The sequence below is a fragment of the Macaca nemestrina genome, chromosome 12 (assembly GCF_043159975.1).
Source record: "Macaca nemestrina isolate mMacNem1 chromosome 12, mMacNem.hap1, whole genome shotgun sequence".
In the NCBI taxonomy this organism is placed as follows: domain Eukaryota; kingdom Metazoa; phylum Chordata; class Mammalia; order Primates; family Cercopithecidae; genus Macaca; species Macaca nemestrina.
The window spans coordinates 21,753,794-21,769,872 of NC_092136.1; the positions used below are offsets into that span (position 1 = coordinate 21,753,794).

Here is a 16,079-nt window from a genome sequence, read left to right on the forward strand (position 1 = left end):
ACCAGAACACTCATTCCCAAACTATTCCTGGACGTAATCTGATCAGACACAATCCCCCGGAACTCCTTCCCTCCTGCACCCTTCCACTGTGTCCTCTGGAATTCCCATTCAAAGATGAGCAAACTCACCTATATCTTCAATCTCAATGAGCTCTGAAGGTTCTCTCTGCTTCCTCATCCTAATTGAAACCTGGCTATCTCTGGAAGACTGCAAATTCCCTGAAACCCTCTCACGTGGAAGGTGATCATGCCTCTCAACCCAGTGGCTCACAGAGCCAGGTGACAGAGTATTCTCCTTACTCCTCAATAACACTTTCAGATCACGATTCTGCAGCAGAGAATAAAAATCCCTGTTCTTCTGAGTTCATGCCATTGAATCGTCCCTTTTTCTCCTTCTCTACCTTGGTCCCAAGGTATATACAAAATCTAACAATGTCCTAATTGGCCTCCTTGTTTCTTTCTAGTCCAGGCTCCATGCAGTAGCAATAGTGACCTTTTAAAATTGCCAATCAGACCGTGTCACTCTTCTGCTTAATACACCTCACTGGCTCCCTGATGGACATAAAACAAAATCTGCTCCTTCCTGAGGCTCATGAGTCTCTGCATGCCCTGGTGCCTGCCCACTCTCCCAGTCTTACCACCTATGACACGCCTCAAGCTGGCTCGCTCTGCTCAGGGCAGGGCCTCCTTTTTCTTCCTTCAACACACTTTGCTCTTCTCTGCCTCATTGAGGCAGCCATCCTCCATGAAAATGTGACTTGTGAAGGATGAAAAAAATCACCAGATGGCTTAGGAATAGTCCTTAAGAGTATGGCAAGGGGAGAAAAACCTCTACCACTGGGGCAAAGTTTAAAATAGTCAGATTTGTAATGAATCACTTAGTTTTACAAGGAAACACAAGTTTGTCCTACTAAAACTAAAAGTGCTGTCACTAGTTATACAAAACTGGGAGGCTTGTTGCAAAAATCAATTATTCCTAGTGGGAGTCAGGGCATGGATTCTAGCTTAAGACAAGGCTCCAAGGAAGCAAATGAGGACTCCAACTCCTAAAGGATCTCAAGTCTGAAGATAATTCAAGTCTTACCAGGACTACCGATCTTTATCTGCCTACACACACACACACACACACACACACACACACACACTCTCTCTCTCTCTCTCTTTTTCTACTCACCCTCACACTCTCCAAACCATTACATGGTCCTAGAGATGGGAGCTCAAAAACTCAATCACCATTTATGATCCACAGGCCACCTTACCCTCCCCTGAGGCTTCCCTATACTCTTTCAATGAATGCCATTTCACAGACCAAGGGTACCTTTGAGCTTAGTTTCACTGCTATTTCCTTTTTCAGTTTCCGTATCGGAAAAGTCACCATAGCATCTACCATTTACAAAGGCTTAAAAATTCACTGATTACTACAGTAACTTTTGTAGGAAAACTTGTTATCTCCATGAAGTAGCTACCAATTATTATTCCCATTTTTTAAAAAAGGAGTAAGTATAAATGAGACAGTTGAGTGCTTTTTGCCAACATCAGAGATTTTATACTTTATGTTCTAGGGTACATGTGCATAACGTGCAGGTTTGTTATATATGTATACTTGTGCCATGTTGGTGTGCTGCACCCATCAACTCGTCAGCACCCATCAACTCGTCATTTACATCAGGTATAACTCCCAATGCAATCCCTCCACCGTCCCCCCTCCCCATGATAGGCCCCGGTGTGTGATGTTCCGCTTCCCGAGTCCAAGTGATCTCATTGTTCAGTTCCCACCTATGAGTGAGAACATGTGATGTTTGGTTTTCTGTTCTTGCAATAGTTTGCTGAGAATGATGGTTTCCAGCTGCATCCATGTCCCTACAAAGGACACAAACTCATCCTTTTTGATGGCTGTATAGTATTCCATGGTGTATATGTGCCACATTTTCTTAATCCACTCTGTCACTGATGGACATTTGGGTTGATTCCAAGTCTTTGCTATTGTGAATAGTGCCGCAATAAACATACGTGTGCATGTGTCTTTATAGCAGCATGATTTATAATCCTTTGGGTATATACCCAGTAATGGGATGGCTGGGTCATATGGTACATCTAGTTCAAGATCCTTGAGGAATCGCCATACTGTTTTCCATAATGACAACCCAATTTTTAAAATTTCATTAGTATGTGTTTTTAAATGATCATGGCTATCAACAATTTATTTCAAGTATTTCTTTTTATGACTTATTTACTTGTATTTATTTTATTTACTATAAAAAAAATAAGAGATGAGGTCTCACTATGTTACCCAGGCTAGTCTCAAACTCCTGAGCTCAAGTGATCCTCCCATCTCGGCCTTCCAAAGTGCTGGGATTGCAGGTGAGAGCCACCATGCCCAGCCTCAAGTATTTCTGATAATCTCTTAGAGTAGGTGCTACAATCAGCAGATGGATTAACAGGAAGGATAGATGACTGGAATAGCAGCAACGAGGCTTCTGGCTAAGCTGTGGGTTGTTTCCACTCTATGAAATCCTGCATAGTACTAGCTTATCTAATTTCCAAATTTACATTATTTAGTATCACATTATTTTGGATTCGAATATCTTCATTTTTTCTAAAGTCTTACAAAAAATAGCAGTATTTATGACTTGACTGACCTTTTTATACTCCACTCTTCCCTGTAGTGTATAAAAAACCCACAACAATTAGCAAGGGAAGCACTACGACCTCCAATTCATTGGGTGCTCTCATAGTCTCTACCGTTAGACTTGGTTTTACAACCATCTCTCCTGGCAATACAAACAGGATTCACATTCTTCACTAGGGCTAAAGACAGGAGTGGTTAGAGGGCTCAACTTGCCACAGCTCAGTCACCTTGAGGAGAATAGGAGCCCCTTGCCACAGGCCAATCACCTTGAGGAGAATAGGAGCCCCTTGCCACAGCTCAATCACCTTGAGGAGAATAGGAGCCCCTAACATTTGCAGAATTCAGCTGATGAAGGATACAGTTTATCCAGAGGTAATTTGCTACAAAAACAAGGCTTTTGGCATCTAAACCTCCAGTGCATCACAAACTTCCTGCTATTATCTAATAACACCCCCCAGCCATCACTGTTTCCATGGTAACCGACAGAGAAATAGCAGCCTGCCAAATGGCTTTTGTAGTTCCTTTTCCAGCTTGTTTTTTTCAGTATAGAATTAAAACTAGCTGGGAAAAGAACCAGACTAATCCTTGCAAACAGGAACACAATGTAGTTTGAAAAGTACAACTGGGTTTGGGACAAGAAGTATAGAAAACCTTTAATAAAGTCAGCCTGATAGAATAAAAAAGGTCTATTGAAGTATACTTGATAAGCTTTATGACAGTCTTAAGACAATATAGCCTGACATCAGCCAGAATATAGATAAGGTGCCCTTCACTTAGTCTTTGATTTGAACTAAACAAAAAAAGGAATCGGAATGAATGTAAAAGCAAGCTTAAACAAGTCTACTATGCCCCTGAGGAATGACAGTAATATCATTAAAGGAAAGGGTAATTTACTCTAAAATCAAAATGAATGAGCAGTAGTTGGCAGACTTGGACTACAGGACAGTGGAAAAAAAAAAAAAAAACCAGCACCTTGGAGGAGTGAAATGTTTAATCCAAGGGATGATGTCTACATGAAGCTGACTGAGCTGATGCATGAATCAGAGGGCACTGGTGCTTACGAAACAAAGACCTCCTTACTGTCTCAGCACAGGGCGAAATTGTTACGAATACAGTGTGTGGAACTGGAGCAGCTTTCAGCAGATCAGCAGTTAACGGAGATCTGCTCAAGGTGCCAGACTACAAAATAAACAGCTGCTGCAAGGGTGGAGGAGTTTGAATTTTTAAAAAATCAAGACTATTTCTCTTTGAAAGTGGCCCCAAACAAATGCTTTTCTGTCTCAAAACTGCACACTTGAACAAAGTGCAGGAAATCTCATGACTCTTCCATGTCCGCCTGAGATGAGAAACTGTGACTCAAGTCAAACAGGCATTAACTTCTCCTCCGAGGGGTCAAAGCTAATAGGAGTTTGAAAGATTCCCTCCCACAACCTCTAATAAACCCTGAATGTCTCGGTAACAGACATGAAAATTACAATCTGTAGTAGTACACCGAGATAGGTCTCTAAGAGTTACAGGAAGTCAGACTCCTACAAATCCCACACAGAAGACTAACCTAATTTGTACTTTTTAAATTATGCTTTACCTTGGGCTGTATGAATCATGAGTCATGTTCTCATCGCCTGAGTTTATAAAGAAAAGTAGACAAAAATTTGCAATAATCACTTTCTTTCAATCCTTTGGAAAAAAGGATTATTTATAAGATAAAGATGAGGCACTCTAAGATATATTTCCAAGGCCGTCAACTCAAAGAAAGGATTCTGCACTTCGAGTTTAGCTACATTTGTACAGCTCCAGGTTTTTGGAAATCTGTTAGTGAGACCTGAAGGAATCTTCAAAAGTTTAAACTTGTATCCTGTTTACACAAAAATGGAATTTACAGGTTCTGGGGAAAAAAGGTCACTTTTTACTCACGTGTGATTCTAATTTCAAACATATTAATATTCAATTTCCCAATGTTAAACAAAAGCCAGAACTGAGATGATATACAAAATTTGCATGAAATTCAATCATAGTTCAGACTAGGCCAGAAGCCAAAACTTACTACAGTCAACAACCTGAAGTACCAACATGTTTATATTTCTTCCCAAATCCCTTTCCTCAGCCAACTTTGTAAAAATCTCAGGCAAATTTTCTTGCTTATTGGATCAGTATTTTAATCAAATCAGCTACCATCGTCATAGTGCAGATTCCCTTGCCACTGGCAGACCATTACACGGACGTTACCACTTCTGAGTATTTCATGGCCTGTATTCTCATTCACGTTCATCAAAATAAACTCCAAGAAGGCTGAGGAGAACAGAAAGCTACAGCATGGGGCACGGCAGGATAAGGTTCCGTTCCAAATGGTTGCCCACAGAAACAATGTATGCGGTAGTTATGCTCTCCATCTACTTGTTACCCTATAACATAACTGGTGTGTACTACCAGGAAATAGCTCTTGATCACCATGTGTCATATCTTTATGTGAGAAAATGAAGAAATTCAGCTCACTGGAGGGGAGAAGAAATGGGATATTTCTGGGCACCAGAATATTGTGAATGTGTAATATTTGGAAATTGCTTGTATATAAAATGATTTATCCAAAAAGCATACTTAGGGAATTCTTAAGCTCCAAATCTATAAATAGGCCCAAATTTTTAAAAAGGGTGGTGGTGGTGGTGAATGTATATGTGTAAAGAAACAGTAACAGAATACTTAAATACAGAGCAACAAAGAAAGTAAGTGTGAAAAACTAAAAACCACTATTATACCAAAGGCTATATATACTATAGCTTATTTGCCAATCCGGCGGCTAGAAGAATGACTCTAGGAGGAAGGTGCAGTACTAGCATATGCTAGATGAGCTCCAGGAGGAGACAGATGATTTCATCTTACTCATTCACTGCTACAACCCCAGGTCCCAGTACCACTCCTGGCAACAAGCTGAGGTTCCATACATCCAGCTTCAGAAGAGGGTCTGAACTTAAATAATGAGACATACAGTGTTTCTCTACTATTTATGTAACAGGAGTCTTACTAAGGGCAGGATGAATTTTTCACACATGTGAACTTGGTATTTAACTGAGTGGAAGCTGTGTACAGAAGTATAATCATATCTAAAACGAATATAGCAAAAGTTGGTTTGTCTGATTCTCAAGTGGTACTCCTTAGTACATGAGAAGGCTGCTTGCCAATGAAACCGAAGGCTTAGGGAGCAAGTTCAGTTGAAAAAACACTGGCAACTACCAATCCCCTAACAAAGATCAAACTTTTTATGTAAACATAACGAAAGAAAACCTAATCAATGGAAATTATACCTACAAAAGGTGCTTAATGGCATATATGCAAAATTACACAATATGCTTTAAAAATACCATGCATGGAAACCCAATACACACCAGGAAAACACTCAGTCTGTTAACTGTATTCTTATGGAAGTATATCTGACGAAGAACTGACATGAGTGCTAATAATGATGTGCTCTGGCTTAGGTCTATTCAAAACTCAGCCTGGGCCAGGTGCAGTGGCTCATGCCTGTAATCCCAGCACTCTGGGAGGCAGAGGTGGGCGAATCACCTGAGGTCAGGAGTTTGAGAACAGCCTGGCCAACATGGTGAAACCTCATTTCTACTAAACATACAAAAATTAGTTGGGGGTCCTGGCACACGCCTGTAACCCCAGCTACTTGGGAGGCTAAGGCAAGAGAATCGCTTGAACCGGGGAGGCAGAGGTTGCAGTGAGCTGAGATCGTGCCACTTGCACTGTAGCCTGGGCGACAGAGTGAGACTCCGTCTCTAAAAAACAAACAAAAAAACAGCCTGTGGGTTGGCCTTCCACACTGACTGGGTCTGGCTTAATATTATAAGCTGAATGATCAGGAATGCTGGTTAGGAAGAGACACAAATCCTGAAAATAAAATAATTTGTTCTTTTCTTGGCGTTACTATCTTTCTTAGATCTAAGGTGCAACACTTTTGATTTTTTTAAAAAAATTAATAACCCTAGTATTCCTCAAATGTCACACAATCAAGGTAAGAGCTGGGGTGGAAGCTGAAGTTATTATATAGTTATTAATTTTTTGGTCACTGTTTTTCTACCTGAATGTGGACAGATCACCATCTCTGATAATCTGGCTTCAGTTTCCTCTCTCTGAAAGAGTTACAGATTCACATGTATTTCAGGAGAAGGCTAAGAAGGAACAAAGACACATGTAATGCTCCCTTACAGAAAAGTGGCCATATTACCATGAAAAACACTTAAAACAAAGGCTTCTTCAGGGACGTCTTCCTTAGCTTCCTTCCTCTTCCTTAGCCTCCCACTAGCTTGAGTCATCCTTCTAAGGCTTTCCTTCACAGCATTGATCACAACTGCAATAATTTGAGTAATTAGGAATATTTACCTACCCCAACCAGACTGTATCTCCAGGAGGACAGGGAGTTTATCATCAATGAAATGAGCCCCCAGCACCTAGCATAAGGCTGTCAATTCTTGTTGCATATGTAAATAAATGAAGGAGCACTTTGGAAGTCAAAAGTTAACCATGGGGACGTAATCACTTGAAAATGTTTCATCAACAAAATGTGTATTCCCATGCTCGAAACCTGAAAGTAGAAGCTTTTAGGGGTTCTCCTTTTTTCACAGACTAGTAAGAGGCAGGAAGAGCGTAAGAAGAAGAGAATACTCACTGGTGGTGGCTTCTTTCTCATCTCAAATATGCGTGTGGCACCAAAACTGAGTGAAGCAATAGTAGGGCACCTCCCTAGTGAGGGTTCATCATCACTGTGCCAGTCCACACTGTCCTTCTCATTGCGGTAAAGATTGCAGAGTAAGGAGTTGAAGGTGTGGCCGGTGTTCTCTTCAATGCGGTTCTTTAGTGTGCGCAGCACAGGATGCCACTGCGGTCCACAGACCAAGAAAAGGGCAGAGATAGTCGCATAGCACACAAAATGGCAGCCGCGTGGAAAAATAGAAAGAAAGGGCAAAATCAGCCAAGTTATAACCAGGGCATGAAATAAGCAAATCAGTTGGAATGCAATAAACAGAAGGCAAGAAAAGTAGTTTAATTCCCTCCCATCGTTTCTATTTTGAAGCAAGTTGATCTCTGCAATGTTATAAAAGTACTAAATTTAGTACAGCAATATCATGAGGACCAGAATCTATCTATCCATCTCATCCTTTCCATGTGAAACACATGGCCTTTGCAAAAAAGCAAGTATCAGTATCTTCAGGGCAGCGACCTTGGTAAGTCATTAAGGTGGTAAGTGGAGCAGCAAAGCTGATATGTCACTAGGTAGTCAGCAGACCCAGACTAAAGCCTGAAGACTGGAAAAACTTTCCTGCTGGGTGGCCCTCTGTTCATTCTATTCCTGTTTTATCTTGATTGGGAGAATCGCTTTTTAAAAATGATCTTTAATATTTCCAGAGTGGCTAATTTCCTAAAAACATAACCGAAGAGTAAAAACATTCTTTTCTAGAAAATGAGAATCGTGATAGGCTCTTGACAAGTGTACGAGACATCAACTACAGAAGACAAACAGGTTCCATGGACCTGCCTCCAGGGCACTGGCTTCACTGATGTAATTCATATTTGGAACTGTCTTGCCACGTATACTACAGGAAGCAATGACCCCTGACCTTAGATTGTACTTGGGAGCTACAAGCAACATAGCTTATATTGGTTCTTGCTAGAATGCTGTCTTTTCTCCCAGAAATCTCGAGGACTTTACAAAGCTTCCTTTAGAACAGTGGTTCTCAAACTTTACATGAGAAATTATTGAGGAGCCCAAATAACTTTTGTTTATATGGGTTATGGCCATCAGTTTTTACCATATTTAAAATTAAAACTGAAAAAATTTTCAACTACTGGTTAATTCATTTAAAATGCAATGACAGGCCAGGCACCATGGCTCACGCCTGTAATCCCAGCACTTTGGGAGGCCGAGGCGGGTGGATCACGAGGTCAGGAGTTCAAGACCAGCCTGGCCAACATGGTGAAACCCTGTCTCTACTAAAAATACAAAAATCAGCTGGGCGTGGTGGCATGCGCCTGTAGTCCCAGCTACTCAGGAGGCTGAGGCAGAAGAATCACTTGAACCCAGGAGGCAGAGGTTGCAGTGAGCCAACATTGTGCCACTGCACTCCAGCCTGGGTGACAAGGAGACTCTGTCTCAAAAAAAAAAAAAAAAAAATTAAATTAAAATAAAAAAAAATGCAATGACAAATCCATTACATGTTAACATCAACATTTTAATGAAAACTAACTATAATTTCCAATACAAATAACTGAATAATTGATGAGAAGGGTGACATCATTTTGCAAATCTTTTTAATATCTAACTTAATAGAAGAGAACTGATTCTCATATTTGTTTCTGCATTCAATCTGTTAAAATAGGTCATTTTTATTGAAGTATATGAAGGAAATTGGCTTCACATAGGTATGTAGTTCACAGCCTTTTCAAACAACTGTAGACATTCTTCTTTGATATTATACCAAAACTCAACAAGTGCTGGTTTCTTTTTTCTTTTTTCTGAGACCACGTCAATCTTTTAATTGGTATAGAAACTACTTTTATTTCAAGAGAGCCCTTGTGCTCTGCCTTTGATTTTGTGTACAACATATACAAAATCTATGGCTATCAAGTTAAAGTAGGATCAGAGTTAAAACCACCTGTCAAGACAGTTTTGGGATGAAATGACTACATTTACCATCTGGAGAGCTATTTGCTGTCTAGAGGTGAGAGGAGTCTGTACAATGTCGCCACTGGGCGGGAGGGTGGAGCTGGCTGTCCGAGGAGGGGCAGCCATCCCCTCTGCACACTAAGTGAAGGCGGTGCGGTACTATCTGGAAATCACGGAGCTGGACTGGGACTGGCTGGAGGAGGTGGTGGCGCCCTCGACTGGGAGAAGCCACTGTGGCTGGACTCCAGGCTCGTCATGGAACCTCTGAAACCCTCGGAGCCTATCACCTTGGTGTAGTACATCACTCTACAGTTGTGCGAAGGGATGTGCAGGGATGCGAGCACATCATCCACCTGAGGCAGGCTGGCGGCGTCCGCAGGCATGCTGTGGAATTTCCACTGTAGGATGTAGAGGCCCGGCCACCTGGTCACATGGGAGCCTTGGCATACCTTCTCCTTCTTTACAGATCAGAGACGACTCCACCATGCTGCAGTTGCGGCCTCGCTGCCAGACTGTGTCTATGAGCTGCACATTGTCCCCACCTGGAGAGGTGGGGCCCCCAGGGAGTCCTTTTAGGGTGGCTGTGGCGACCTCTTGGAGTGATAGATGTTAAAGACAATGTCCCCTTTGTACAAGTCGAAATTCCAAGTGATGACTGAAGAGGCATCCACAATCTGAATGAGAATCTTGTGTGGGGCTCCTCTGAAGATGCTTGCAGACTGGTAGACGGTCTCAGTTCAGAGCTTGAGGTCTTCGTTCTCCAGCTCCTCCACAGTCCAGTACAGAGATTTGGGGACCAGTCCACCCTCTGGCACTTTGCACATACACTCTCCACTCAGGAAATCTGGAATAATCTGTCAATGTAATCCAGCAGGCCTCCAGGACCCTGGTAGTCATTTCCTGCATAAATGAGGAATTTCCTTCCGGCGTTGTCATCAATAAATGGACTAACTGGTGTCCAGAGCACAGGAAATACCGTGGGTGCCCGCAGGATGAGAAGTCGGCCCAGTCTCTCAGGGTAATTGGCCTTCACCACCTCGATGATCCGCCACAGCGCTTTGACATCAGGTCTCCACAAGTGGCGCATGTTCAGCCCTTCCAAGTCCACCAGGCAGGTCCATGAGCTGATATGCCAAATAAAGACTTCTGTATTCTCTTCACATCGCCTTAGCCCTTCTTCATTTATGGAGAGGATGTATCTCAGCAGGGCTTCCTCCCCAAACACTCTCACCAACCCGTTGGTGTCCATCTGCCCCAGCCTGAGTACACAGAGGGGCCGCCCACCTTTGTCGTAATGATGCCAGCCTCCCGTGTAGTAATCCTGAAGGAACCAGTGGAGGGGTCCAGGTAGCAAGAACGTAGTCTACCTGGTGCTGCTTCCTCCATGTCAAAGATTGACAAACGATCTCTTTGGTTTTCTCAATATTAAAATCCCGTGCACGTAGGAACTGAAGAATATGCTCATCTTTTGGAATTTTGCCCTTGTGGGTCTTGTGGAGCCACTGGTGAAGTCTAATGAGAAAGCTCTCCGGCAGCGGAGTCAAAGTGCCCAGGTATCTCTTGATGTAGTCGGCATCTACATCGTTTGTCATCAGGGGTGCCCACCACAGGCTCAGGTGTGCTGGGGCTGCTGAGGGCATCGCCACTCAGCCCCTTCTTGAGGGCAGCATCTGGGATGATGACGGCCATGGACGCTGTTTGTTTCTTGCAGGATGACGGAGATGTCTCTGAAGAGGGCGTGATGGAAGGCGGAGTCCAACAGGGCACAAAGGTTATGCCTTCTTCTTCTAAATGGCAAAGGTAGTATTCGATGATTTCCTTTCCTTTTTAAATGTTGCTGGTATATTGTTTCATTCCAATTTTTTTCCATGGTACTTTCAAAATCAACGAAAGATTTAATATCCAAACTTGCAGACTGTTCAAAACAGGTCCAATCTTTATTTTCAGGGTGAACGGTGTAGCGACTGGAAAATGTTTCATTATGAGCCTCAATATGCAAAGTACGTTCCCAAGAATTCAGTGAGTTCTTCTGGACAAAATAAACGTAACCAAATCCCGCAATGTTCTGCAGCAGTCTTGGTGCATCTACATCCAGCTTGCAGCACCTTTCAATGACATAAATAGCCCCATCTTCACTCTTGAATTCATTCACAGTGTCACTGTCCACAAACATCAGAATCAAAGGACACGTAGGGAACCTCCTTTCACAGGCAGCCATAATAATTCAAAGGGGTATTCGTACAGCCTCACTGCTGACTGGTATTTTTGCACCATGATTGTAATACAACAGCAATCCTTTCACACCTGTCTTGCCGAAGATAATCATTAAGAATGGTATTTTATGCTGAACATGGTGACAGGATATTCAAACATACAAAAACTGAATATCCTCAAGGAACCCAAAGTCTAGCTCTTGTCAGAAAGGCTGGGCCTGGGATGCGGGGTGGCAAGGGGCACTCCTACCAACAGCTCTGCAGGGCAGTCATGGTTCCGCTAACAGGTGCTGACTTCTTAAAAGTTAATTGCAATATGGAATCGGAAACCATATCAAACTTTTCATATTCTTTTATATATAAAGCCACTGTCAGCCGAGGCAATAAAGTGAGAACCCTCTCTACAAAAAATAAGCCAGGCACAGTGGCACATGTTTGTGGTCCCAGGTACTTGGGAGGCTGAGGCAGGAGGATCACTTGAGCCCAGGAGTTCAAGGCTGCAGTGATCTAGGATTGAGCCACTGTGCTCGCTCCAGCCTGGGCAATACCTGAGCAAGACCCTGTGTCTCTAAAATAAATGCTTTAAATTAAAAAAATAATAATAAAGCCATTGCTCCAGCCTACACTTTGAATGAATCTTTAACCTTGCATGGTTTTGTAACATCAACCACTGGTCATCTAGAAAATATTAGTTCACTAAGTTATATAGATCTTCTAAAAGGTGACACATTTCATTATACAACAACAACAAAAAATTCTCATCCGAGAGTATTACCACTGATCTCAGCAGAAAAGCCTAAATAATGGGAAGAAGTCAGGCTCAAAGTGGCTATGATGGTTAATATTGAGAGTCAACTTGATTGAAGGATATAGTGTCCTTGGGTGTGTCTGTGAGGGTACTGCAAAAAGAGATTAACATTTGAGTCAGGGGGCTGGGGAAGGCAGACCCCCCCTTAATCTGGTGGGCACAATCTTAACAGCTGCCAGCAAATATAAAGCAGGCAGAAAAATGTGAAGAGACTGGTCTAGCCTCCCAGCCTACATCATTCTCCCGTGCTGGGTGCTTCCTGCCCTCAAACATCGGACTCCAAGTTCTTCAGTTTTGGGACTGGGACTGGCTCTCCTTGCTCCTCAGCTTGCAGACAGTCTATTGTGGGACCTTGTGATTGTGTAAGCTAGTATGCAATAAACTCCCATATATATATGTATGTATGTATATGTATCTATCCTATTAGATCTGTCCCTCTAGAGAACCCTAATAGTAGCAGATACCAGTTTTCCAAAATTCTGATTTTTGCTTGAAAACTCAACTTTTATCATTAGTAAAAAATCTCGTCCATTGTTTTCCTTGAAGTGACATTCACGTCACTCATTTATGAGGAAATGTCTGCCAAATGTCTGCCAAATACTCAAGTATGAATAACCACAGTCGGTCTGCCGGTTGTATTTTAAGTAAAAACAATCCACAACAAAAGTAGCTAGTTCAGCTTACAGCTCAAACAATCACACTTCAGTTTGTAGCAGGAGTGCTTTAGGTATACTTTTAATTTCATCAAGAAGACTATTCGGAAGACACATACTCAAAGACCAAGATTTAATAAAACGAATAATGTTTCACCAACAGACATTCTTAAATGAAACTGGCATTCTTAAAAGTTTACATTGGAAGGGCATGATGATGATTAACACAATGACTACTAGTACAGTTTGGTGACAATGGCTTGATTCATGCTAAGGCGCTGGCAGCTTTATCCACCATTACCATCAGTGCAAACCCAACAGAGTGAAAATACCATATGGACTTAGTATTATTATGAAAATAGTTTTACTTGTAGATTCCCAAAAAAGGTTTCATGAACCCTCACCAGGGATCTACGGATTATACTCTAAGAACTGCTACTTTAGGGAACTCCTTGAATGTGAATTGTATTAGTCTGTTCTCATGCTGCTAATAAAGACATACCCAAGACTGGGTAATTTACAAAGAAAAAGAGGTTCAATGGACTGACAGTTCCACATAGCTGGGGAGGCCTCACAATCAAGGCAGAAGGCAAAGGAGGAGCAAAGTCACATCTTACATGGCAGCAGGCAAGAGAGCGTGTGCAGGGAACTGCCATTTATAAAACCATCCGATCTCATGAGACTTATTCACTGCCATGAAAACAGTAAGGGAGAAACTGCCCCCATGATTCAATTATCTCCACCTGGCCCCACCCTTGACACACGGGGATTATTACAATTCAAGGTGAGATTTGCATGGGGACACAGCCAAACCATATCATGTTATGTGTTTCATAGTGAGGAAACAGATGTTCAGCAAAGGAAAGACTATTACTGTTACTATTATTAAGTATATCCCATGGTTGTCAGGTAAAACTGCCAGGGAAGCTTACATAATCACTCAGCTTTACTCTGATGTGAAAACCATGGTTAAAGATGGAATTCCTTGTTACGGATATTACATTATAATATTATATTCTAAGCAGAGGATTTTAAAAAATAAACAGCAAAAACAACAAACAGTTGGCTAATGGGACACCTGCGGAGACTCAGGAAGCCTCTGGAAGTTGGAAGTTTCTGTTATCTCTTGTTCTCCTTTTTTATTGTGGTAGAAAAACACATAACATGAGATCCACCCTCATAAAACAAAAATATTAAATTAACCTTTATTCAGAGAATAAATTCAAAAGTGAAATTTCAATAATAATGTCAGCAGGCTGTATTTCCTATTTACAGTTTTAAATTTATCTTCACAGAGATAAAGATCAGATGCTAGAATTACACACTTAACAAGAAAAACAAGAATGTAAAGGAAGAAGATAGGTTTTTTTCCACAATGTCACCGAGAATCTAATTAGCACTTCCCTGACTTGCTTAAGGACTGAGTACTGAGATAACATAAAGTTTGCGTTATGTTTCTAAGTAGGTATTTTTTTTTTCTGGGTTATTTTTGGTACTGAAATAGAGAGAAAGGAAGAAAAAGGGGGATAATGAACTAGAGGATTAATTTAGACTCTCCAACCAATACTCTATATACAGATGCCTCAGAACTGAATGTCTAAATTAAAATTCAGCATTATCTCACTGTTCAGTGAAGACAGTTTATCCTTAAAAGACAGTTTAGGAAAAGAATACAAAAAACATCAATCACAGAAGTGAAAGGACCTATTCAGTGGATTTCAAACAGCGTTGTATAGAGTTCTAGGTACCTCAGCAGTACCTCTGGGTCTACAGAAGAAAGGAGAGGTCAAGTTGGTGGGACTCCCAGCCAGTCAAGGCTCTGATCTGTTTTATACACTGGGCTCATATGAGATTTAGTTTGAACAAAAACTAAAACAAGTTTAAAAACCCATGACTGAAATTGCTCCTTTTGCATGGGATATTAAGCCTCAGGTAATGACAATTTTTAAACTAAATAAGTACCCCCAACATATATATACACACATTAGTGAATCCACCTTTAAAAAAATCTGAGAGGTCGGGGTGTAGCCGATAATCACAACTATTCAAGGAAGCTGAGGCAGGAGGATCACTTGAGCCCAGGTGTTCAACACCAGCCTGGGCAACATAACAAGACCTTATATCTAAATTTAAAATGAAAGTAAATAAAAATCTGAAAAAGGGCAGCTCTTTTTTGTTCAAGATAGTATACAAATGAACTAAATATATTACCAATAAAGACAAAGTTATGAGCCAGTCAAATCCGAATTAAAGAATTCTAATTTGACCACATTAATATCCAACAAGAGGGTTGTTTGAATAAGCTATGGCACACATAGATTACAGAATACTGTACAGTGATTAAATATGATGTTGTACAAGAGTATTTAGTGATAACATGTTAATGATACACAGTTAAATGAAACGTGCTATATATACATACATATATACGTATACAGTATACGTATATATGTATCCGTATATATGTATACGTATATATGTATACAGTATACGTATATATGTACATATACACACATGTATGTGTATACACACATACATACGTATATATACACATACATATATATGTATATATACACACATATATATGTGTATATATATACACACACACATATATATTTGAATGACAGAGTCTTGCTCTGTCTCCCAGGCTGGAGCACAGTGGTGTGATCATAGCTCACTGTAACCTCAAACTCCTAGGCTCAAGCGATCCTCCTGCCTCCACCCAGATAATTTTTAAATTTTTGTAGAGAAGGCATCTCGTGACATTGTCCAGGGTGGTTATGAACTCCTGGCCTCAAGCGATCCTTCCACCTTGGCCTCCCAAAGTGTTGGGATTATAGACATGAGCCACCACACCTGGCCTATTTTATTATTACAGAAAAAAAGATTCTCTAGGCATATTTGTCTAAAATATCAAGATTGGAACCAAAACATCGGGCAGAATTATCAAGAATTTTAATATTCTTCATGTTTATCTGCAGTTTCTAAGTTTTCAACAAGCACATACTAACATTAAAAAAAAAAGGATTGTCATAAATTCTTTTGAAGAGTTGTCAAAATGTTGCCAAAGTGTCGGACAACAAGAGGCTACTTTACTCAGCAGATTCTATGTGCGT

The 16,079-nt window shown here is 41.1% G+C and overlaps 1 protein-coding gene and 1 pseudogene across 6 annotated transcripts in view; both read right to left on the bottom strand.

Annotated features, from left to right (window-relative positions):
• The window catches only part of LOC105471609 (alkB homolog 3, alpha-ketoglutarate dependent dioxygenase), a 47,074-nt gene that overhangs the window by 18,317 nt on the left and 12,678 nt on the right, over nucleotides 1–16,079 (bottom strand). For all 6 annotated transcript variants that reach the window (XM_011724160.3, XM_011724163.3, XM_011724157.2 and 3 more), the window contains one exon: nucleotides 7,295–7,504. In XM_011724160.3, coding sequence (XP_011722462.2) covers nucleotides 7,295–7,504 — 210 coding nt within the window. The remainder of the gene's footprint in view (nucleotides 1–7,294; nucleotides 7,505–16,079) is intronic.
• LOC105471608 (SEC14-like protein 1 pseudogene) lies at nucleotides 9,139–11,751 on the bottom strand (annotated as a pseudogene).